Below are 23,467 nucleotides of genomic sequence, written 5' to 3' on the forward strand. Positions count from 1 at the left end.
AACCATACATTACATAATGCAGGCAAGTGTGGGAAGGATATCAGGAAAGAGAATTTGTCTGATATTTACTGAAACATGTGGTATAAGGCCTGAGGCTGTAAAGGTCAGTTGATACTAGATCAGAATCTGCATTTGAAATGTGTTAGGTAGTCCAGAGAAAAAGGGCAGAAGACTGGTTAAGTGCAATCTAGTCTAGTGTTTTGTAAAATGAATAAAAGAACAATTGAAGCTGCAGAGACCCTAGTTTGGAGGCTCCTGGCGTATTAAAGAAAGGTAACTAGGGCCACACTAGAATGTTCGTAGGGAATGGAAAGGAGGGCAAGGCATGTGTGGGAATCATTCTAGAACGGGATTCATGAGTGGTTAACAAAAAGTCAAAGGAAGCTCTACAGATCAGTCCTCTAGCCTTTTACCACTCATGGGCCTTGTCTCCTGCTGCCCCCCCACGCCCACTTATCCAGCCCTAATGACACAGGTCTCCTTGCAGTTCCTGGAATTTTTCAAGCTCATGAACCACCACCTCAGTACCTGATGTGTGCTTATTCCTTCTACTGGAGAAGTCTTCATTTCCTTCAAGGCTGTGCTCGAATACCACCTTATCAAATAATTTTCCCCAGACCACATGCATTTAAAGATAACATGTTGTCATTTCTTATTCCATTTACCAAGGCTCATTTTGTTCATAGCACCAACACAGTGACATTTTGTTATGTTTTTATTTATTATCCGTGTCCCTCTTTTGAGAATGTGAACTATATGAGGGTAAGGAGTTAATTATGTTGACTGTTATGTCTCTATCAACTAGAACATGCTGGTACTTCGTAAGCACTCAGTAAATATTTATTGACTAAATGAACAGAATAAATGCAAAGGTCAAAGAGATTGGGGGCTCAAATATTATGCCCGTATTTGCAGCCTGAATGAATAAAATGGTAGTTGTGTTATTAACTTAATAAGGAAGAATGGGCCCTGGCTGGTGTAGCTCAGTGGATTGAGCTCGGGCCTGCGAACCAGAGTATCGCGGTTCGATTCCCAGTCAGGGCACATGCCTGGGTTGCAGGCCAGTTCCCAGCGGGGGACTCATGAGAGGCAACCACACATTGATATTTCTCTCCTTCTCTCCTTCCCTTCCCATCTAAAGATAAATAAATAAAATATAAAAAAAAATAAGGAAGAATGAAAGAGGGGTTGATACAGGGAAGCAGTGACACAGAGGAAGGGAAACAACCAAGGCAAGGCTGTGGAATGCGCGGTCCAAAATGTGAGGAGAAAACTGAGATTGAGGTAAAGATCTTGAGTCATCCTCACAGCAGATGGTTGAAGCAATCGGGGTAGAAAAAAGAATGACAAGAAATATAAAGCCAGGATTATCATATTGAAAATGAAAATTTCATTTTAGGTACTTTATGTTTTCAATTTACAAATATACTTATACATATTTTTTGTTTGTTTATTTCATAGCTGGGTTAACAACTTTGGCCATGAAGGTCTTGGACTCTTATTGGATGTGCTGGAAAAGCTTCTGGACAAGAAACAGTAAGAATAAACATGAAAAAAAATCACAAAAGGGGAAATATTTAGGCACGAGATAATATTGGGTTTTTTTTTATTCAGGCAAGAAAATATTGACAAGAAGAATCAGTATAAACTTATTCAGTGCCTCAAAGCATTTATGAATAATAAGGTAAGTAGAGTTTATTTCTGCCTCTGACACCAAAGGTGAGAGACCTTGCCCCACAGCATGAAAGTGTGAAACACGCAATATAGTGTGTGCTTATTCAGTTTATAAATGGGTCTTTATGATGCAAATCATCATGTTTCATTTAAATAGTATTTAAAATATACTTTGATTCACAAAATATTTATTCGTAGGCTTTTGCAATCATGGAAACACATTAATCTTGCACCCAAATTAGTTAATACTATTTTTTCTTTTATGGTAGTAGAAACATTTGAATGTCATATGTTGAATACCATTTTCTTAGAGACTATTTTTATTCTTTGAAAAGGAAAATTCAAAGCCATGGTTTGACTTGATCACTAAGAACATAATAAAGTTAAGATTTCTCTTTCTTTTGTGTTCAATTAGTGTCAGTTAACATACATGAAAGACATTTATGGAAAACAGTGGGGTTTTTTTGTTTCTGTTTTTTTCTTGTTTCTTTTTGCATTGTAAAGGCCTCAGTAAGTCTAGACATGGGTTTTTCCCAAAATAGTCCTTGCTCAGGTTATGAAATTATAGTTTTTCCATAAACTATTTTGTTACTATCTTAGAAATGATTTGCTCTATATCTCTATAGGTAAAATACCACTAGCTAATTACATAATTCTTTTAGTTGGTGTTTTAATAATGTTAAGTAGTAATAGAGATAAAGAATTATTACAGTAAACAAAAACCTGCCAAATCTGAATTATAGTCATTAATAACCAATGCAGTAAGATTGTCTAAGTAATCTGAAAACAGTTTCATAAGTATATGGGATTATATGCAAGTATGTATATACAGGGTGAGGTAAAATCAGGTTTACACTTATGAGTATACAAAACAGTTTATTCTTGCATTATTACTTATTATTTTATTATTTTCTATATGAACATGGTGGATTGACTTAGATTGCTCTGAAGTAAGGTTAACCTTTAGTTAGGGGCATGTTAATGTCTTGCACATAAAGGCTCAGAACGTGAATAAATGGTGGATCCTTAAAATTATAGGTGTATGTAAGAGTTAGCCTAGACTGTGTATTCAAAATAAAAATATACAATGATATATCTGTTTCATGTTGAAATAAACTATCATAATCAAAGAATGAAATTTTCATCTTTCATCTGCGATGACTTAAATATCAAATTTGTCGGTCGCGGGGAGTTTATATTACCTACATCAAAAACTCCTTTTTCTTATACAATGCATGGCAGAATAGGACCATAAAAAGCCACCCATTTCTTCTTAACTTCATTTGCTGTAATATTGCTCTAATGTTTAGATATATGGTTTCTCATCATTTCTCATATCTTCATTTTTAGTTGCAGTATTTTCCCACAGAGTAGAAAGTACTTTTCAACAATAAGTGGAAATTTAAAAATTTAAATGAGTTCACTCTCAGTCTAATTGATTTTAAACTTGTTAAGTTTGATAATTGCATGGTAATCATAGATCTCTCAGTTTTCCACCTGTGTTTTTCACTTATTTTTCTTATTGTGTGTTATCTACTAGCTACCTTTATACATACGTATCCCTTCTGTTTTCTTTGATTCTTTTAAATTTTGTCTCTTCCATTTCCTCTTATTTGTGCATTTTTTTCTAGGTGCATTTTTTAATTTATTATGACCGCTGGTAAAGTTATATTTAAGAGCTTTGTCTATTTTCCCCATGAATTCTTTTAGAAGTTAAATTAGCAACCATGAACATATTTGTATGCTTGGTACTTAACTAAAGGTTAGCTTGAAATGGCACTTTTACTCTGATGAAATGTTGTCAGATTTTACCGTTAAACTAAAAAGAAGCAAATGTATTTCATAAGAAATCTGAGAAATACTTTATGGGACAATGATCAAAGAAAATATTATATTCTTACTGTAATGAAAACCCAAGCTGTATGTTTTCTTCGAAATTTCTTAACCTATTTCATTCTTGTAATTCACACTTGTGGATGCATATTCAAGACTAAAAAATGAGTAAAACTGGTGTCTTCTCTGCCTAGTTCAGTGTGACACTGGAATCCTGGTGCCGTTTCTTTGGGCTCGTAGCTTATGGAGCGCGGCACAGCTGTCTGACAGGGGGAGGGTATGAGACAGAAAGTGTAGGGACATCCGTACGCAGGCTTATTGCTTAAACTGGCATATAGTGTACAAAGAGCTTTTCAACAGTTTATCCTTTTTGTTCAAGTTAATTTTTATACAAACATATTGGATAATTTATGCATAAATTGTAGATATCTTGAGGGAACCCCAGTGACATAAGTAGAATTACTTTAGAAAATCATATAAGTATATGCTTTACATGTTCTTCTTTGTTGAAGAAACACCATTGTTCCCGTATTTCTCCCAAATTTGAATGGGATTTTTAGGCAGGCTGATGGAGACCATTTCTGATCAAGGGCCATAAACTCCAAGATACAGTCATTTCAAATTAAAAAAAAAACAACAAAGACAAATAACTGCTTGTTTGAAGAACATTCATTTAATTAGGTAGAATCTCATTGTGAAGGTGTGGGTTTTTAGAAAATCAGTATCAAGTAGCTTTTTAAAATTAAAGGTATGTTCCAAAGACATCTTCAATGAAAATACTTCTTTTTTTAAAGTTTGGATTACAAAGGATTCTGGGAGATGAAAGAAGTCTTCTACTGTTGGCAAGAGCAATTGACCCCAAACAACCCAACATGATGACTGAAATAGTAAAAATACTCTCTGCTATTTGCATTATTGGAGAAGAGAGTATGTAAGTATTGCTGTGCTATTATATTAACTGTATGGAAAATGCCACCTGAGAAATTAAGAAATCTGCTTTTGTGCTGGTTCTTTAGATAACTTGCAACCCATGCACATGAACTAAGTGGGGGTAATGCCGTAGGGTAGGGGGGTGCAGGGTGGAGGGGGATAAAGGGGAGAGAATATTGGCGAAAATGTAATATAATCAATAATATATACTTAAAACAAAAAATGATATGAAATTTTAGGAAAAAGTTAGCAACATTTTTATGTTATCTGTTTACATTTTAGCACTGTTTGAGTCTTTGAAAAGTAGGTTTAAACAGAATCTTCATTGGAAATTCTTCTGAGTTGGATTCAAAGTGAATGAATAGAATTTTGCCTACTTAAAGTAATCAGTAAAAATATAGGGCAAAATCAGAGTAATTTTGGCTAAAGACATACATATGATCACATCTATCCCTGCACATACCCACCTTACACGTACGCACATCACAAAATTTGACTTCTTTAACTAACTGCATTAAGTAGTGCTTTTATTTTGTGTTATTATGTATAGCTTTATTTTACTTTACCTGTCTATGGTAATGGGACAGATAAAGCAATTATTTGTAGAATGAAATCGACTGACCTGATAAAAAGAAATAACAAGGCTGTTGTCAGTTTTTCAGTGTGTGTAAACGGGCCAGTGTTAGCACGTCATTGCTGACCGTGCATTAGATCATTTCTACTTATGGGAGAAAATACCAAATCAGAAGAAAAATTTTAGGTTTGATGTCAATAATATGTCTAGTTAGGAAGAAACCACTGTGATAAAGAAAGAAATACCTGTGGAGGACATGGACTAAAGTGTTTTTTCTTTTATTAAATTGTTTTGTATTTTCTATTGTACTTTTTCCATTATCATTTAGTTCATCTATACCCCATCTGACACTCTGTTATTCATGTGCATGAGTCCTTTTTTGCTTAATTCTTCTACTCCCTCACCTTCCCTTCCTTAGTTATCATTCTGCTCTTCATCTGTGAGTCTATGTCTATTTTCCTTGTTACTTCAGTTTGTTCTTTAGGTTCCATATATGACTGAAATCATATGGTATTTATCTTTCTCTGACTGGCTTATTTCACTTAGCATGATGTTCTCCAGGTCCATTCATGCTTTTGCAAAGGGTAAAATTTTCTTTTTAAAACTAGTAGTATTCCATCCTGTAAATGTCCCATAGTTGTTTTATTCACTCATTCACTGATGGACATTTGGGCTGCTTCCATATCTTGCTGACTGTAAATACTGCTGCAATGAACATAGGGGTGCTTATGTTTTTTTGATTAGTGTTTTCAGTTCCTTCAGATATACAGGCCCTGTGCAGAGGGTATGCAGCCAGTGTAATATGAAAAACAGAGACATTTAGTAGAGAAGATACAAGAAACACTGTACATAGGACAAAGGCACCTCAGTCCTCTTCAAAGTAGGCACCTTGGGACCTCAGTCCTCCCAGTCACCATCAGCTGCCCTGTTGTATTTTTCTGAATCTCACTTATGTTCTGAAATCTTTTCCCTTTCAAAGGTGATTTTAGTTTTGGGAAAAGACAGAAGTCACAGGGCGCCAATTCTGGGCTCTAGGGGGCCTGAGTCACCTGGGTAATTTGATGTTTCGCCAAAAAACCTCTGCATGAGATGTGATGCATGAGTAAGGACATTGTCATGATGAAGCTGCCAATCACCAGTTGCCCATAGCTGTGTCCTTCTGAATCATCCAAATAGTTTCTGTAGAGGAATGTTCAAACTGAACACAACATTTGATGTGCATTCATTGCTCTGCTCACTCAGTCATTTTGAAATGGCAAGGGCCACACAGTACACATGCTCAGTGCCGTCAGTCCCCCATCGCCCCCACTAACTAGTTCAAAGAAGTTGTTAAGTGCTCACACATGCGCATTCCAGTGGACTCTCCTTGGCTGCCAGGTTACATTGATGTGGCACAAACTGTTCCTGTGATGTTAAGAATGGCTGGACTTTTTCCAGGCGCACCTCATATTCCCAGCAGTGGGATCATTTGGTCAAAGAGCAGATCCCTTTTTAATTTTTTGAGGAATCTCCATAGTGCTTTCCAAGTGGCTACACCAGTCTGCATTCCCACCAACAGTGCAAAAGGGTTCCCATTTTTCCATGTCCTTGCTAGCACTTGTTTATTGATTTATTGATGATAGCCATTCTGACAGGTGTGAGGTGATAATTCATTGTCACTTTAATTTGCATTTATCTGATGATTAGTGATGTTGAGCATCTTTTCATGTGTCTATTCATCATCTGTATGTCATCTTCGGAATGTATCCAAGTCTATAAATCAGTTGCATTTTATATGCCAATAATGGACTAACAGAAAGGGAAATTAAGAAAGCAGTTCCATTCATAATTGCCACAAAAAGAATACTATACCTAGAATTAAACCTATCCAAGGATGTAAGACCAATACTCAGAAAATAATGACACTGAAGGAAGAAATTAAAGAAGAAACAAGTAAGTGGAAGTACATACCGTGTCATGGTTAGGAAAACTTCACATCATTAAAATGTGCATACTACCTAAAGCAATATACATACTCAGAGCTATTCCTACCAAGATTCCAATGGTGTATTTCACAGAACTAGAACAAATATTTCAAAAATTTATATGGAACCACAAAAGGCTCTGCATAGCAACAGAAACCCTGAGAAAGAAGAACAAAGTTGGAGGAACCATGCTACTCAGTATCAAACTGTTCTATAAGGCCATAGTAATCAGAACAGTTCGGGACTCACATAATAACAGACATATAGATCAATGGAAGAGAATAGAGTGTCCAGAAATAAAATGTTGCTTCTAAACACTTTGTTGTGTCAGCAGTGATTTCAATTTAAATCAGAATAGGCCTAAACAGAGATTTAAGATTATTCTAATATAGTGACTTTTTCAAACCCGCTAGTATAAAATGTTGCTTAGTGCTGAGTAGTGTCCTTAGAAACCAAAAGACAAACACTAAACAAAAATATTATTATGTAGCATTAAATATTGTCTCAATGTGAACAAACTACAAATGAGTTAACATGCAGAAGTAAGATTTTCTTAGGTTTTATAGAAAAAATTTAATGTATATATGAGTAAGAAATATTTTTCTATTTAAAGCCAGGTGGTGAAAGACAAATACTATATGATATCACCTTTGACAGGAATCTAAACAAAACAAACAAGCAAGCAAAATGTAACCAAAGACACTGAAATACAGAACGTGTTGACAGGGTCCAGAGGGGAGAGGGGAGAGAATCACAGGGGAAAAGGGGAAGGACTCACATGAACAAGTATAAAGGACACATGGACAATAACTAAGGTGGGGGGCGGAGATGGGAGGGAGGTGGGGTGCACTGGGGGGGGGGGCAGGGCTGGGAATACAAGACAGAAAACTGTACTTGAACAAGAGTTAAATAAAAATTTAAAAAAGAAATATTTTTCTATTTAAATAGATTTTTCAGTACTTCATTCATATAATACAATCTACCCTATTATACTTATGATTTAATTATAATGTCAGAATTATATTATTATTATTATTATTATTATATTAAACTATATTATATAGTTTTGGAAGAGTACATAGAATTTAATTTGCTTCAGACTCTGTACTAAAAAGATAAGTCTTCAATATTTTTTTTTCAGATAATTAAGTTTCTTGTGCCAGGTAAATTATTGGTGCTTCTCTAATTACCTAGGCTTTCTCTTTGGGGTATTATTTTTTGTTTCATTTTCCAAGAATGTTAATGTTTTTAAGTTCTTTTTAAAAATTTTACTCATTCCAGCACTTTATTATAAAATTACAGTCAGGAGAGCATTTGAGATCTTACTCCCTACCATGTATCATTAGTTTGGTTGAAATAAAGTCTTGTAAAATTCAGAAAAAAATTACAGTTGTATTACAGTTGAATAAATTTTTAATAGTTGTAGATGCCATTCTGTGTTGAAGGGATATTAGTTGATATCTGTTACATGAAACATCCATGCCTGAAATGTTGTATTTGAATCTTTATTAATTATCTTTTTAAAAGTGTAACACAGAAAAAGTTGTTCCTCAAGATTTTTAAATTGAATTTTATTTTGTTACCCTGCAGTTATTTAAAGCTCTCAGTATTTGCTGTGTTAAAATATGCAGACAGGAACATGATTTTTTAATTGTGATGATCAAGCACCTGGAAGAAATTAGGGAAAATTGAAAGAGAATTGCCCATATTCACAATGTCTGTGCGAGACATATTTCTCATTTGTTTTCTCTTTTTTTCCTCTATAGTCTAGATAAGCTTTTAGGGGCTATAACTACAGCAGCAGAAAGAAATAACAGAGAACGATTTTCACCAATTGTGGAAGGATTGGAAAATCATGAAGCTTTGCAATTACAGGTGAGTTAGTTTTATCTTACATTGCTTCTAGGATCATATTTTGAGTACTCCCTTTGTGTGACATAAACTACATTTGTGCTGACACTTAAATTGAATGGAATATAAACATGGAGTTCTTCTTGTTGCTTAGTTGTTCACAAAAGCTAGAAGTTTTGCCTTGTAAGTGATGTGGCTCAGTGGGTTGAGTGCTGACCTGCAAACCGAAAGTCCACCTGTCGGATTCCCAGTCAGGGCACATGCCTGGGCTGCAGGCCAGGTCTAGTTAGGAGCCTGCAAGAGGCATCCTGTCATTGTTTCTCTTGCACATTGATGCTTCGTTCCCTCCCTTTCTACTTCTCTTCCCCCTTTTTGAAAATAAATAAAAAAAATGTTTTTAGAAAGCCAGAAATTTTGCCTGTGAGAACAACAATCTGTTTAAAATTAGAAAAAGAATCCCTGGCTGGGTATCTCATGTGGTTAGAGCATTGTCTCAATATGCCAAGGTTGCCTGTTTGATCCCTGGTCAGGGAACATGTAAGAGTCAGCCAATGAATGCATGACTAACTGGAACAAATCAGTGTTCCTCTCTCTTCCTTCCTTATCCTCTCTGAAGTCAATAAATACAAAACTAAAATTAGGAAAAGTACTTTGGAATTTTACAAATGTGATGATTATGATCATCATTAATATTTGGATAGAAATTTAGTAATTCATAAACTGCAGAAATTAAAGCCATAGCAGTAATCAGGACAACAGGACAAGCAGTTCAGCCAATGTCATCCTACCAAGTTTTAAGATGTCTGTGGGCTTGTTGTAGAAATTTAAGAAAACTAAACACATCTCACTTTGTGCCATACATACAGCATTGCAAAGTTTGACTCACCTCAATAGCAGGGATTGAATTGCATCTCTTAGGGCATTTTCTATTTGATAACCCTGAGTAGACCCAGCCTAAATGTTTTCTTTAGAAAATGACAAAGCTCATTTTCTTTAGAAAATGACATGATTTCAAGAAATGACCCATATGCACAATAAGTTTGTCCTTGACTGGTGAGAACTCATATTTATTGACCATACTTACAGCGTGAGATCCTGGACTAAACATTTGAAATTGCGGCTATTACCTGATTTAACTCTCACAGCAACCCATTTATGTGGGTACTATTATTTAGTCATGAGTGTTTAAATATTCAAATTTCTCACCTGATGTAAAACAAACATTTTCTTTTCTTTTTAATTGTATTATAAATTATTGGTATCTTTTTTCAGTAGACACTGAAGCTACAGCAGATAGATAAATTGGCATGTCCAAAGAGAATATGGTAGTGTTATAAAGCTATAATCCCTCTCCAAATATTTAATGATATTTGATAATTGTTAGTTCTATTTCAACTATTCTGAGCAGTTTGGATATACTTTTATGGTGTACCTTTTATGTCCAGTTTAATATATTTAAAAATAATTGTAGCATTTACTTCCATTGTTTTTTCTTTTTAAGTGTGTTTTATTTGGACTTTTTCATGTGAATAAAAAAATATTAACTAGACGTTCAAAAATATATTCAGAATGCACAATAAAAAACAAAAAATTGAATGTGTTATTTCAAAATATAATTAGTGTTATATTTTAACACAATGGCTTTTCTTTTTCTGTAGTATCTATTCTCAGACTTTTCAAAATGTTATTGTAGCCCTGGCTGGTGTGGCTCAGTGGACTGAATGCTGGACTGTGAACCAAAGGGTTGCTAGTTTAATCCCCAGTCAGGGCACATGCCTGGGTTGCAGGCCAGGGCCCCAGGAGGGGCTCTCGAGAGGCAACCACACATTGATGTTTCTCTCCCTCCCTTTCTCCCCCTCTCTAAAAATAAATCAATAAAATCTTAAAAAATTTTATTACAGTCTCAGGAAGTAATTCTGTTAAAATACAGGACTAATTATTTTCTTAAATAACAACTACATACCTTTTTTCTCTTTTTCTTGTGTGTGTTTTAAAACAGGTTATTAACCTCTTACAGTGGATTTCTAGCTCTTCTTTGAAGTGAAATTTTATACCTGTGATTGAATTTTCATTACCTTCAATACTTCAAAAAATAGATAAGACAGTAAATTACACATCTTCATGTACTCTCCCTTCATTGAATTCCCTAAAGTTTAGTAGCATTTTCTTTTTCTTTAATTAAATTTTTATTGTATTTTTCAATTACCATGTATTCCCCGTATATCTCTCCTCCCCCTAGCAATCACCACAATGTTGTCTGTGTCCATGAGTTCTTTTCGGTCAATCCCTTCACCTCCTCACATCCCCCACCACTTGCTGTCATCTTGCTCTCCATCTATGAGTCTGTCCCTATTTTTCTTCTTAGTTCAGTATATTAATATGTTCTACATATGAGTGAAATTATACAATATGTGCCTTTCTCTAACTGGCTTATTTCACTTAACATAATATTCTCTAGATCCATCTATATAGTCGCAAGGGGTAGAATTTTTTATGGCCAAGTATTATTCCATTGTATAAATGTTCCATTTTTTTTTAAAAAAAGGTTTTATTTATTTATTTTTAGAGAGAAGGGGAGGGAGGGAGAAAGAAGGAGAGAAAAATCAATGCATGGTTGCCTTTCATGTATATCCTCCTGGGGACCTGGCCCACAATCCAATCCGGTACCCTAGAGTGGGAATCGAACCAATGACCCTTTAGTTTGCAGGCTGGCACTCCACCACTGAGCCACAGCAGCCAGGCTGTAGACTTTTAATTGCCTACAAATATTTCATAATGGAGAACCCTGTACTTGAAATATTGGGTTGATTAAAAAGCTTGTGTGTTTCTTTCTGTAAAATATAAGTAAGGCACACTTAAAAAAATAAAAGATACATTTTTACTTTTTACCAGTAACTTTATTGATTTGGATCTTTTGAGTATGTTGGCCATCTCCCACATGGTATAATGTTGATTTTACTCAATGTTTCAATTTGATTTACTATCAACTATAACTGGTCTATTGGACCATGGAACATTGTCCAATGGGAAATCTCCACGAAACTTCTCACAGCACTTTTAACACATTCAGTCAGTCCAAGCACCCTCTCTATACATTGCACAAATCATTGGTTTTTGCATTTCAGCTGTGTTTTTTACCTTTCTTGAAGTAATATAGCATAATATGGCAAAAATATTGTGTATTTTCTTCCATCTTCAATATAAAAAATGGCTACAGAAAAATCCACCAATTTAGATTTATTTAATACACACTGATAGGGCAGCTGTCAATGCAATTTAACAAAATTGTTTTGAATGAACTTAAAGAGAGCTAATTACTATTAGAGCCATCGTACTTTTTGTCCAACCCAATACAACACTTTTTCATACTTATATCCTTTTCCTCTTGAATGGTTTAATGTGAGCACAAAGGAGGGCACATTAGGTATGTACTCCATAAATCTAGGAAGGCTTCAGTGAGGAGGTGGTGCTTTAGCTAGGTCTTAAAGAATAAATAGGAACCAGTATTATGGTAGAATGGGAGACAGAAGACTTCCAATAAGTCAACATTGAGGTCAGAGTAGTCTGACCTCACAAAGAAGAGCGAATGAGGTAATATCGGTTTACAGCTGTAAGTGATTTCCTACTGCAGCAGGAAAACTAGGGCGCACTGAACATAAACAGTAGTTGTCTATGGAAAGAGAAAGTAGTATAGTTAACCTTCAGTGATGTATTATAAAAAGAGCCCAGTCTTTATAGGCTGCTGTTAGTCCGAAAGGTACCATGTCTTAATGTGTTTTGGGAGCTGTGTGTGGAATTATATTTAGCATGATTTAATACACTTTCCAAGTGTGTTTTCCAATGTGCTAAGAATAATGATAAATTCTTTTGCCTGTCATCCTTAGATAATGGCACATAAAACCATAGCAGTAAATATACATTCACTGATGTGTAATAGGTTCACTTATCCTGACTTTACCCATTGGATAGATTTATCATTTTGGAATATAATGGAGAACCAAAAAGAGAAATAAAACAAAAGGAAAATAAAACAACCTGAGCAGCCTATAAAATGTCACCAAATCCATCAAGTTAGCCTCATGATGACAAAGACATGTTGGCCTTTAGTCGGAGCGTAACAAACCACAGTGGTGTCGCAGTGAGCCCAGGGATTTCTATCCGTAGCAGACTAGATGCACAGGTTGTGAGGCTGGGACAGGGCTCATTGCAGACTGGAGCACTACATGATTGAGAAGTGACAACTGGCAGGCTAAAAGCAAGGGAGGAGGAGGAGGTAGAAATTCAATCAAAGACTGGAACTAGAATGTAAAAATTATGACATTTGCTTTCATTTAGTGTCAGAGCAAATAGCCCTAAACACCTCAATAGCTCCTGAGGCTGTCTCTGTGTTACATTGTAGCTCACTAACTCAGATATTTATTCATGTCCCTGAGTTACCAAGAAATATAAGTTATATTTAGGGTGTTTTGTTTAAGAAGATGGCAGTTATATAATTTATTTCAGGAAGATTTTTAGGCAAAAACACATGACGCTGAATAGAGAAACCATCAGATATATGCACTGGTCCTTTGTAGCTTGATTCTCTTCACAGTGGTTCTTGAGTGCTAATATTTTACTCTACGCAGACTTGTAAGTTAGCGCACTCATACTTTCACATATGAGGAAGTAGTTTTGGATAAGTCACTTCCCATGTGTTAGTAGAGGTACATTGATAATAAACCAAGACACTTCAACTCATGAGTAAGGAGAAAATTTGGGACAAAATAAATACATGTGTTAAATATTAAATGTTGAATGAATGCCTGATACACTTAAGAAACTTGTTTTACTTATTGACAACTGTATAGTATTACCATGTTTAAAGTAAAGTTAGTACAGTGAGCGGATTGTATAGATATATTTGTACGATGCAGTCATTTTTCAAGTTATATTGGCTTCTTCAGCACAATGTGACACTATTTGATCACTCCTTTATCATAGCTCTCTTTTCCCTTGACTTCTAAAATAGTACGTTCTCCCAGCTTTTCTTTGACCTTATGTGGCATTTAAAATCTCCTGTCTCCGTGCTAGACCCTTAAATACACTGATTCCTAGATCTTGGTCCCGAGCCCTTGGGGCCTTCTGTATGCGCATTCTGTACATTTTCCCTACGCAGCCATATCCATCCTTACGATGTCAACTTGTATGTGATGGATCTCTTTCAGTTCTTTATTCCAAACTCCTCCTGACTCACAGACCCCATATATTCAGCTGCTTCTTGACTGGGTTTCAAATTCAATATTGTCCTTCATTGTATGTACCTTCCTTTTCTTCATCTTTCTTACCACTCTAGCCCTGTCTCCAACCTTAACTTGCCTTTCTCTTGTATTTCCAATTCTGGTTAACTTTAGCATAATCCACCAAGTAGCATAAGCTAGAAATGGAATAATCATCTTCAGTTATAATCCTATTTTTCCACCATTTCCTCAGTTACCACATTCTACAAATTATACCTCCTTAGTGTTGCACTGCCCTTCCTTGGTATGGTTTACCTCCTCCTCTACTCCTGCTGCTGTTTCTTTGCTTCAGGGTACTATTTTATTATTTCCCTGGCGTCTTACATATTATCTCCACCATGCATTCTAACCCCACCTTTTTAAAGATTTATTTATTTACTTATCTTTAGAGAGGAAGGGAAGGAGAGAAGGAGAGAAATATCAATGTATGGTTGCCTCTCCTGGGTCCCCTGCTGGAAACTGGCCTGCAACCCAGGCACGTGCCCTGAATGGGAATCAAATTGAGATCCTCTGGTTCGCAGGCCTGAACTCAATCCACTCAGCTACATCAGCCAGGGTTCTAACCCCTTTTAAATCATCTTCCACAAAGTTATATTTCTGAAATGCAATTCTTGTTATAGCACTGCTCGAAATCCTGCAAAGGCTTCCCATAGCCTATAGAATTAAAGTCCGGTCCTTGTCCACACAATATACTTCATCATTTCACTGTTTATTGCTTTCTCTCTAGCGTCACACAGTCTAGTTCACTTCTACATAACCTTTTTGGTCTAATCATACTGTGCACATGTTCCTGAACATTTTATGCTGTTTCATACCTCTTCTTCCATACCTTTGTACCTGATTTTGTCCTACCTGTAACCCTTGTCCATTTCTTGACTTAATTAACTTGCTCTGCACATTTGTTTCTTTCTCGGTACTTATTTTGATGTTTTTTTCTAACTCCTGCTGGGCTAGGATAAAGAAAGACCTTGTTAATGACAACAAAACACCTAATAAGGCTGAATGTGTGACAGTGTCAATAAAAGTTTAAAAGCACAATTTGTCACAGCTAATGGCAATATGGATAATCTGTTGGAGGATGCCCTAGAGTTGGCGATTATTGTACTCTGTAGCTCTATGAACTGTGATTAAAATCGGTGTTTGTATAGTTTTCAGAGCTGATAAAATAAATGAAACATTCCAGCATTTTCCCACTAGTTTTGTGAGGATGTCCCATGTTTAAATATTCCTTTCTCTGTCACTTAGGTAAGAAACTGAATGCCATTTCTTTTTGTAATAATATCTCTCATGCCAATAAAATTTGAGATGTTTAAGTACTATTCACCTATTATATCTTAACCAATTTATTGGTGATAGATATGTGTTACACAGAAAACCTTAAATAAAGAGCCTTGTCTCAGAAAGTTTACAGTCCATTTGTGATATTCCACTCTCTTTACCACACCCCACACCCCACACCCACACCCACACCCACACCCCAGGGTGAAGATAGTAACAGCCTATGATTAAAGACTGCAGATGGTTATTGTGAAAGAGAATGTACTGTTATAGTAAAGGAAGGATTATAACGTGGTAGGAAAACTGATAGTAGTTCAGTTTAGTACATACTTATTTGTGGCATAAATTATTGGATGTTTTATCATAGGCACAGATTTCGTGGTTTTTATCTATATGTGTTTATGCATATGGTTAATAGCTAATAAAGATATCATAGAAATGTCCTTATGATGTGAGGAGATTACTGAATAAAAATGCAAATATACAAACTACTTGTTTAAAATCAGAATTGTAAATCAGGCCTAGGCTATCATATTTATTAATAATGGAGAAAATTCACAGATTTCCTGTGATTTTAAAATTTTTATTCTCATGGAAGCTGTCTTTAAAACAAACAGATAGAGAAGACCACTTTGAACTTAGAGCCATTATAAAGAAGCTAAGCAGCAGAAGGAATCTGGATAATGGGCTTTGTGATATTCAATTAAATGGTGCTTGTTTTCTTTCTCTCCTACAAGGAAAATTTGCCCAGCAATTGCCAGATTTGTACGTTGTAGTGTGGTGGGAAGGATCCAAGACTGAAAGTTATTCAGTCCGAGTTCTAGTCATCTTTGTGATTTATTATTAGCTGTTTGATCTTGGGCAAATCATCTAATCTTTCTAGGTTTTCAGTTTCTTTACCTTTAAATGAGCATTTTGGACCAAAGTATTGTATATTCTCTATTGCTTCAAAATCCTATGATTCTTTAGTATCTGTCTCCAAAGTTGAATATTTCTTTGAAAATATTGAGAGGTTCAGTTATGCTCTTAAAGGTTTATATACTTGAAAGTTGAGCATACCAGTTTTGAAACCTCTTATTATTTAGTTTTGTACTTCTTTGGAGCTAAGGTTTTTCACAGTAGGCCAGAAGCCTTTTTTCTTTAAAGTCTCCAGTGCAGTGCTATTCAGTCAAACTTTCCGCAGTGTTCTTTGTTTGTACTGTTCAATATGGTATCCACTAGCCACGTGTGGCTCTTGAACACTTAAGCAGTGATCAGTGAGACCAAGCAATAGGATTTTAAATTTTATTTAATTGTAATGAAGTTAAATTTAAATCATGACTCATGACTCCCTATTGAACAGCATCGCTCAGTTTTGTGTTTACATGCACGTGTATCTTAAGGAGGGGGGTGGTAGTAAGTAGAGGACAGTGTGAAACCATTATTTTGGATAATGGGATGCTGCCCATAGTTCATCTTTTTTTATATATATATATATATATATATATATATATATATATATATGTGTGTGTGTGTGTGTGTGTGTGTGTGTGTGCGTGCGTGTGTGTGTGTGTGTGTTGGTTGAATCATTTTGTTCCTCCCTTTTTAGAAAATGTTTTTGTATTCCATGATATAATATAATAGCCATTTAATTTTTACAGTTATAATTGGCATATAATATAACTATTTTATATTCTAGGTAACATCTTGTTAAAATGGTTGTACGTTTTTTCTAATTAATCTATAATTTCAAAGCTAGATATTCCCAGTGTATTGAATATAATGCACTAGTTAAATTTTATTACCTTACCTATCCTTAATAAACTTTACAGTATCCCATTCTGGAATGTGGTAGAAATTACTCTATATTTGCAGTAGCGATAGGTTTAGAATTATGAGTTTCCTATCCTGGCTGGAGTAGTTCAGTGGATTGAATGCTGGTCTGCGAACCAAAGGGTTGAGGCTTAGATTCCCAGTCAGGGCACGTGCCTGAGCTGCAGTCCAGGTGCCCAGCTAGGGGCACATGAGAAGCAACCACATATTGATGCTTCTCTCCCTCTCTTTCATCCTCCCTACCCCTCTCTAAAAGTAAATAAATAAATAAATAAATAAATAAATAAATACTCTTTAAAAAATCATGACTTTCCTTTTTGTAGTATGACCTTGTATAAGTTATGTATCTGCTTTGAGCCTCAGCTTCATCATCTATGTAACAAGGGTAAGAGCATCTTACCTTGTATGATTTTTCTGAGGATGAGTTTAGATGGTGAGCTATGTAAAGCACCTCATACTGTCTGGTAACTAGTCATAACAACAATAACAGCAGTGATAATGGTTTGTGGGTTTGTATTTATCTATAAATTCAGAATTCACACAATGGGTATTTCACATTTATTCTTAATGCTATTTTCTGCCCTTTAAGCTAATTACATTGTTAAAATTTAATTTTATAGGTATGCATAGTGACAATTATTTTGATTTTGTTCTTGTCCTGTGAAAAGGGTAGTAATTTTGTAGTATTATAAAGGAATAGAGTTAATTAAGATGACTATTATTTTCCACATTTATATAACAAATATTTCTGTAAAAGAGCTTTGCTTTAGCAGATTATGTTGTAAAATGACATGATAGTATGACTATTCCTCTTATGTTATTTGTAATTAATTATCTCTTAGAATTTGATAAACAATGAACAGTACATTGATAAACCATTGCCATTACCTGTTTAACTACTGAATTCACTGTTTCCTAATTATTTTATACTATAGTTAATGGGTGCAGCTTCTTTATTAAGTTATTTACTCACATATTATATGTAGAGTTTTTAATAGCATTGCAACATTTATTAAGTGTGAAGTTATGATATTTCGATGTTGACACATTAATTAATTTCATTGACTTTTGCCATGTTTATCATCTCCTGATCTGAATACTTTTATTTGTATAAAAGTACAATTCTAAGACTCATTAACTAGTTTCTTATGGAAGTGTTCTCTTTACTTATAGGGTATTAATACAAGCCATTAACTTAGAATTTCTTTTGGCAAAAACAATCCTAGCAGATGGCAACTTTTCTCTCTATTAATTTTGGATTGGACATGTACTTTGGCTTTTTAAGTCATGTCATAGTTGTAACAAAACAAGGATTACTCAAATATAGCTATGCTCATGTAGAATATACAAACATATCTCAGCCTATTGTAATGATAAAGACTTTGGTTTTTATTGTTAATAGAGTTATGTATCTATTAAGGCATAAGTAGAATAATTTATGTGCTATGTCTTTTAAAGTAATGCCAAGTGTGGTGTGTGTGGGCTGGGGAGAGCAATGGGAAAAAAAATCGGGACAACTGTAATAGAACAACAATAAAAAAGGATAAGTAATGCCAAGTCTATGCCAAAAATTCAATCAGTTGTATGTGTTTTAGCTTGACATTTGAGCGTTCATAGGGAATAGACTGCATTGTTCAATTATCATTTTGACATCTAGTAATGTTAGAAACAACTCCTGCAGTCCTGTATAAAGCATGTAACTTTTGATTTTTGAACATGGATGTGAGGTAAATGTGCTCATCTCTCAAAGGATCATCTTAAATGCATAAAATATAGATGTAAAAATAAAAGCAATATACCTGTTAATCTTTTCTCTGTACTTGAAAGTAGAAGTGTAATAATAGGTTTGGACAATTAAAGTCAAAATACATTTGAAATACATATTTTGCTAATGTTTTTATTCCATAGTATTTTTGTGAGGTAATAAATCTTTATTAGTCCAAGGAAGCAGCACGCACGCCAGATTAGGCCTGTGGGCTGCAGTTGGCCCATAGTCTGTAGTTTGTCAATTCCTGGTCTCTATGCTTACCTGATCTTGGTAGCCTCTGGACTTTGGTTGTCATTCAGAGGAGAAAAGGAGGCTTAGGGATTAGAGGGTTATCTGGTCAGTGTGGGGTCCCTGTGGGACATTCAGTAGTAGGTATATTCAGGTACAGCTGGATTTGTACATGGGGAACCAAAGAGGGGAGAAGACAGAAGTCAGGATCCCAGTCCAGAAGAGGCCTCACTCAGGGTGTTGGGCACACGAAGCAGATAGAGTCCATACTAACTATTGATTTATTTGTATCCTCTTCTATAAATACTGAACATCTTTATAAAATCTGGTATTTTCCGGGAGTCCCCTTGCAGTTGTTCAGCTCTTTAACCACTCAACTAGTCATCACAACTTTAAAAATAATCAGTTTAAACATGCAGCTCTTCACTTAAACTATTAGTGGTTACACACTTGAGAGGCATTTTCTAGAAATGCTATTAACAAATAATGTATAGAACACCTGGCAATTAGCATTTTTTAAAATATTTTATTTATTTATCTTTTAGAGAGTAAGGGAAGGATAGGAGAGAAATATCAGTGTGTGGTTGCCTCTCCTGGGTCCCCTGCTGGGAACTGGCCTGCAACCCAGGCATGTGCCCTGACTGGGAATCGAACTGCGATTGTGTGGTTCGCAGGCCCCCCGCTCAATCCACTGAGTTACACCAGCCAGGGCAATTAGCATTTTAATAATTACCTTTTAGCTTGCAATTACCAGAAAATAATTCCCCTTTTGTAGTAGAGAACCTCAATAGCAAAAGGTAAGAAAAGCAAAACCCATTTTCCAGTGTCAATATAATTAATGAAGCACCTTCACTTAAACAGAAGCCCTTATATTTACTTTATCATGCATGCACATTATTACTGCTATCACAGTACCTTCTAGTTTATCTTAATCCATTTAATTCATTTTTATACATAATAAATTAATTCATCTTAATCATATATTTTAATACTCTAAATTTTGTGTAAACCATTCTAATAATAGTATCGAAATAGTATAAATCAATGTAATTATTTCTCTGAGTTATCACAGTTGCCTGTTTAATAGCATAGTACTTTTATAACTTTGATTTATTTTAGAAAAGTGTTTATAACCATATAAAATTCAGGCTAAGTGCACTCTCAGGACAGCTGGATATGTAAGATACATTTCATGATCACTTTAAAGGGCTCTATTTGCATATTTTTGGAACTTTGTGTTTCTCAGGAAAGTGTTTAATATTCCTTCATATTGTTCAGCAAATCATGGAAGTACTTGACCATCCATCATATCTTCATTACAATTATTCTGCACATTAAAATTATATTATTATTTTGTCATTTATACTTTAAAATAATCATCTTTAAACTTGTAAAAATGTTTACATTTTTATCTGCATAATATATGCATGCATGCCTTTAGTAAATGGAAAAATGTTTGAATACATTAATTAAATATTTCTTTAAATAATTTTTAAAAATAAGTTTTGCTTTCTAATTGCAGGTGGCCTGTATGCAGTTCATAAACGCCCTGGTCACTTCTCCATATGAGCTTGATTTTCGAATACATTTAAGGAATGAATTCCTCCGTTCAGGACTAAAAACAATGTTACCAGTAAGTTGACTGTACATACTGTTTATGCTGATGAACTTTTACATTTTTCTTTCTTTAGACAAAAATACTTGCAACAGAGTAAAGAAATATGTCTTGCTATTTTCTTTTGTAAAGCGTTAAGCATTTCATAAGCTTTTTTCTACTGCAGGAATATCAATTTTTATATGCAACTGGTGATGTCTCCGGAATGGTTTTTTAATGCTTGAAGTGAAAAGGGAACTTCTTTTCTTTCAATGTAAATATTTAGAACATAAAAGACTACTTTTTCTGCAGTTTCAATTTTTATTTAAATTTTTTCTCTTTTCTTTAATAACGTAGATTGATTTTATTTATATTCTGCACAAGTATGCATAGAATTTCAATTAGTCTGTTCTGGACATATTTCTTAAGATTGTTGTTCGTGTTAGAGTACTCTAGGGACTTTTCTAAAGAAAAACAGTTTTATTTCTTGAATGTGAATATTTACTTCAATTTTCAGAAGCCAAAGAACTTATCTGCATGACCCATGGACACAAACTAGGAGGTAGAGATTGGTGGAGGGAGTAGGGGTACTGGGCAGAGGTGGGCAAAGGTGGAAAAATTGAGACGACTGTAATAATATAATGAATAAAACATATTAAAAAACAAAAACAAAAAACAAAAAGCATTTTTGAAGTAAGTTTATAGGCTTGATCTGAAATAAATGAATAAACTTGTTCTTTAAATACAAATACAAGAGCAGTGACTTTATATTTTATTTAATATGTTACCTGAAGAAGAGAAATTTTGTTCCACACAATAGCGTTGTTGAAGGAGACAAGTAAAATCTCACTAGACTGTTCATTTAAGGCACTCAGGTCACACGTGAGAAACAAAAAATAAAAATAAGAGAGAAAAACCTGAGGAAAAAAAAACACAAAAGAAATGTCAGTGAGCATGTATATAAGACTTAGCGTTCTGGAAACCAGAACTAGCTTCATCAGGGAAAATTCCTGACGAAGCAGCAGTGTGTAGCACGGGTCAGTTCCTGTGCGTTTGAACTGAAAGTAGTTGGAAGGCATCACCATAAAATGGATGACTGCATCTACTGACTACGATTTTAATCAGTGGTATGATTGGGTCTGTTTTACAGATTTCTGTATCAGTTCCACTTTGCTTAGTTCTTTAATCCATGAATTTAATGACCAAGGAATTTTTTTATTTTTTAAAATATGCATTTTATTTATTGATTTTAAGTATATTTTATTGATTATGCTAACTACTATAGTCATCCCAGTTTTTTCCCCTTCTCTTCCACCCTCCATCTCCTCTCCCACTAGCTTCCCCCCCTTAAGTTGATATCCATGGGTCATACATAGAAGTTCTTTGGCTTCTCCATTTCCTATACTATTAACCTCTCCCTGTCTATTTTGTACCTGCCATTTATGCTTCTTAATCCCTGTACCTTTCCCCCCATTCTTCCTCCTCCCTCTCCCCACTATTAACCATGTGATGTTCGTTTCTGTTATTCTGTTCCTGTCCTAGTTGTTTGCTTAGTTTTTGTTTTTTAGGTTCAGTTGTTGATAGTTGTGAGTTTGTTGTTATTTTACTGTTCATGTTTTTGATCATCTTTTTTTTCTTAGATAAGTCCCTTTAACATTTCATATAGTAAGGGCTTGGTGATGATGAACTCCTTGAACTTGACCTTATCTGGGAAGCACTTTATCTGCCCTTCCATTCTAAATGAAAGCTTTGCTGGATAGAGCAGTCTTGGATGTAGGCCTTTGGATTTCATGACCTGGAATAGTTCTTTCCAGCCCCTTCTTGCCTGTAAGGTTTCTTTTGAGAAATCAGCTGATAGTCTTATGGGCACTCCTTTGTAGGTAACTGTCTCCTTTCCTCTTGCTGCTTTTAAGATTCTCTCCTTATCTTTAATCTTGGTTAATGTAATTATGAGTTGCCTTGGTATATGCTTTCTTGGTTCCACTTTTTTTGGTACTCTCTTGGCTTCCTGGTCTTCCTAGAAGTGTATTTCCTTTACCAGATTGGAGAAATTCTCCTTCATTATTTGGTGAAATAAGCTTTCAATTTCTTGCTCCTGTTCTTCTGCCACCCCTGTGATGTGGATGTTGGAACATTTAAGCTTGTCCTGGACGTTACTAAGCCTCTGTTCATTGTTTTGAATTCTTCTTTCTTCACTCTGTTCTGATCGAATGTTTATTTTTTCTTTCTGTTCCAAACCACTGATTTCAGTCCTGGTTTCCTTCCTGTCACTGTTGGTTCCCTGTACATTTTTCTTTATTTCACTTTTCATAGCCTTCACTTTTTTTCTATTTTGGGACCATACTCTAATTTCTGTGAGCATCCTATTTACCAGTGTTTCGAACTCTGGATCTGATAGGTTGGCTATATCTTTATCCCTTAGTTCTATTTTTGGATCTTTGACCAGTTTTTTCATTTGGGCCATATATGTATATATTTCTTGTCTCAGCACATTTGTTTCGTAGTGAGTGGCAGAGAGTGAGGTGTTCCCCAGGGCAGGGCAACCCCCGTTGCTGTGCTGTGTCATGGTATGTGGCGGAGGGGTGCAAGAGGGAACAATGCCAGTTGCTCAGCTCTTGTCTGACTTTCAGTCATTTCCCCGCTACGCACAGCAGATTGGGCCCTTCTGGTGCTGATTCCCATATG

At 35.1% G+C, this 23,467-nt stretch overlaps 1 protein-coding gene across 3 annotated transcripts in view; it reads left to right on the forward strand.

Annotated features, from left to right (window-relative positions):
* DIAPH2 (diaphanous related formin 2) overlaps nucleotides 1-23,467 on the forward strand; it is a 902,023-nt gene that overhangs the window by 224,638 nt on the left and 653,918 nt on the right. For all 3 annotated transcript variants that reach the window (XM_037060830.1, XM_037060831.1, XM_037060832.1), the window contains 5 exons: nucleotides 1,462-1,536; nucleotides 1,615-1,684; nucleotides 4,302-4,438; nucleotides 8,742-8,850; nucleotides 20,711-20,821. In XM_037060830.1, the coding sequence (XP_036916725.1) occupies nucleotides 1,462-1,536; nucleotides 1,615-1,684; nucleotides 4,302-4,438; nucleotides 8,742-8,850; nucleotides 20,711-20,821 (502 nt within the window). The remainder of the gene's footprint in view (nucleotides 1-1,461; nucleotides 1,537-1,614; nucleotides 1,685-4,301; nucleotides 4,439-8,741; nucleotides 8,851-20,710; nucleotides 20,822-23,467) is intronic.

This window comes from Sturnira hondurensis, unplaced genomic scaffold (assembly GCF_014824575.4).
Source record: "Sturnira hondurensis isolate 20B ecotype Veracruz unplaced genomic scaffold, ASM1482457v3 Scaffold0012545, whole genome shotgun sequence".
In the NCBI taxonomy this organism is placed as follows: Eukaryota; Metazoa; Chordata; class Mammalia; order Chiroptera; family Phyllostomidae; genus Sturnira; species Sturnira hondurensis.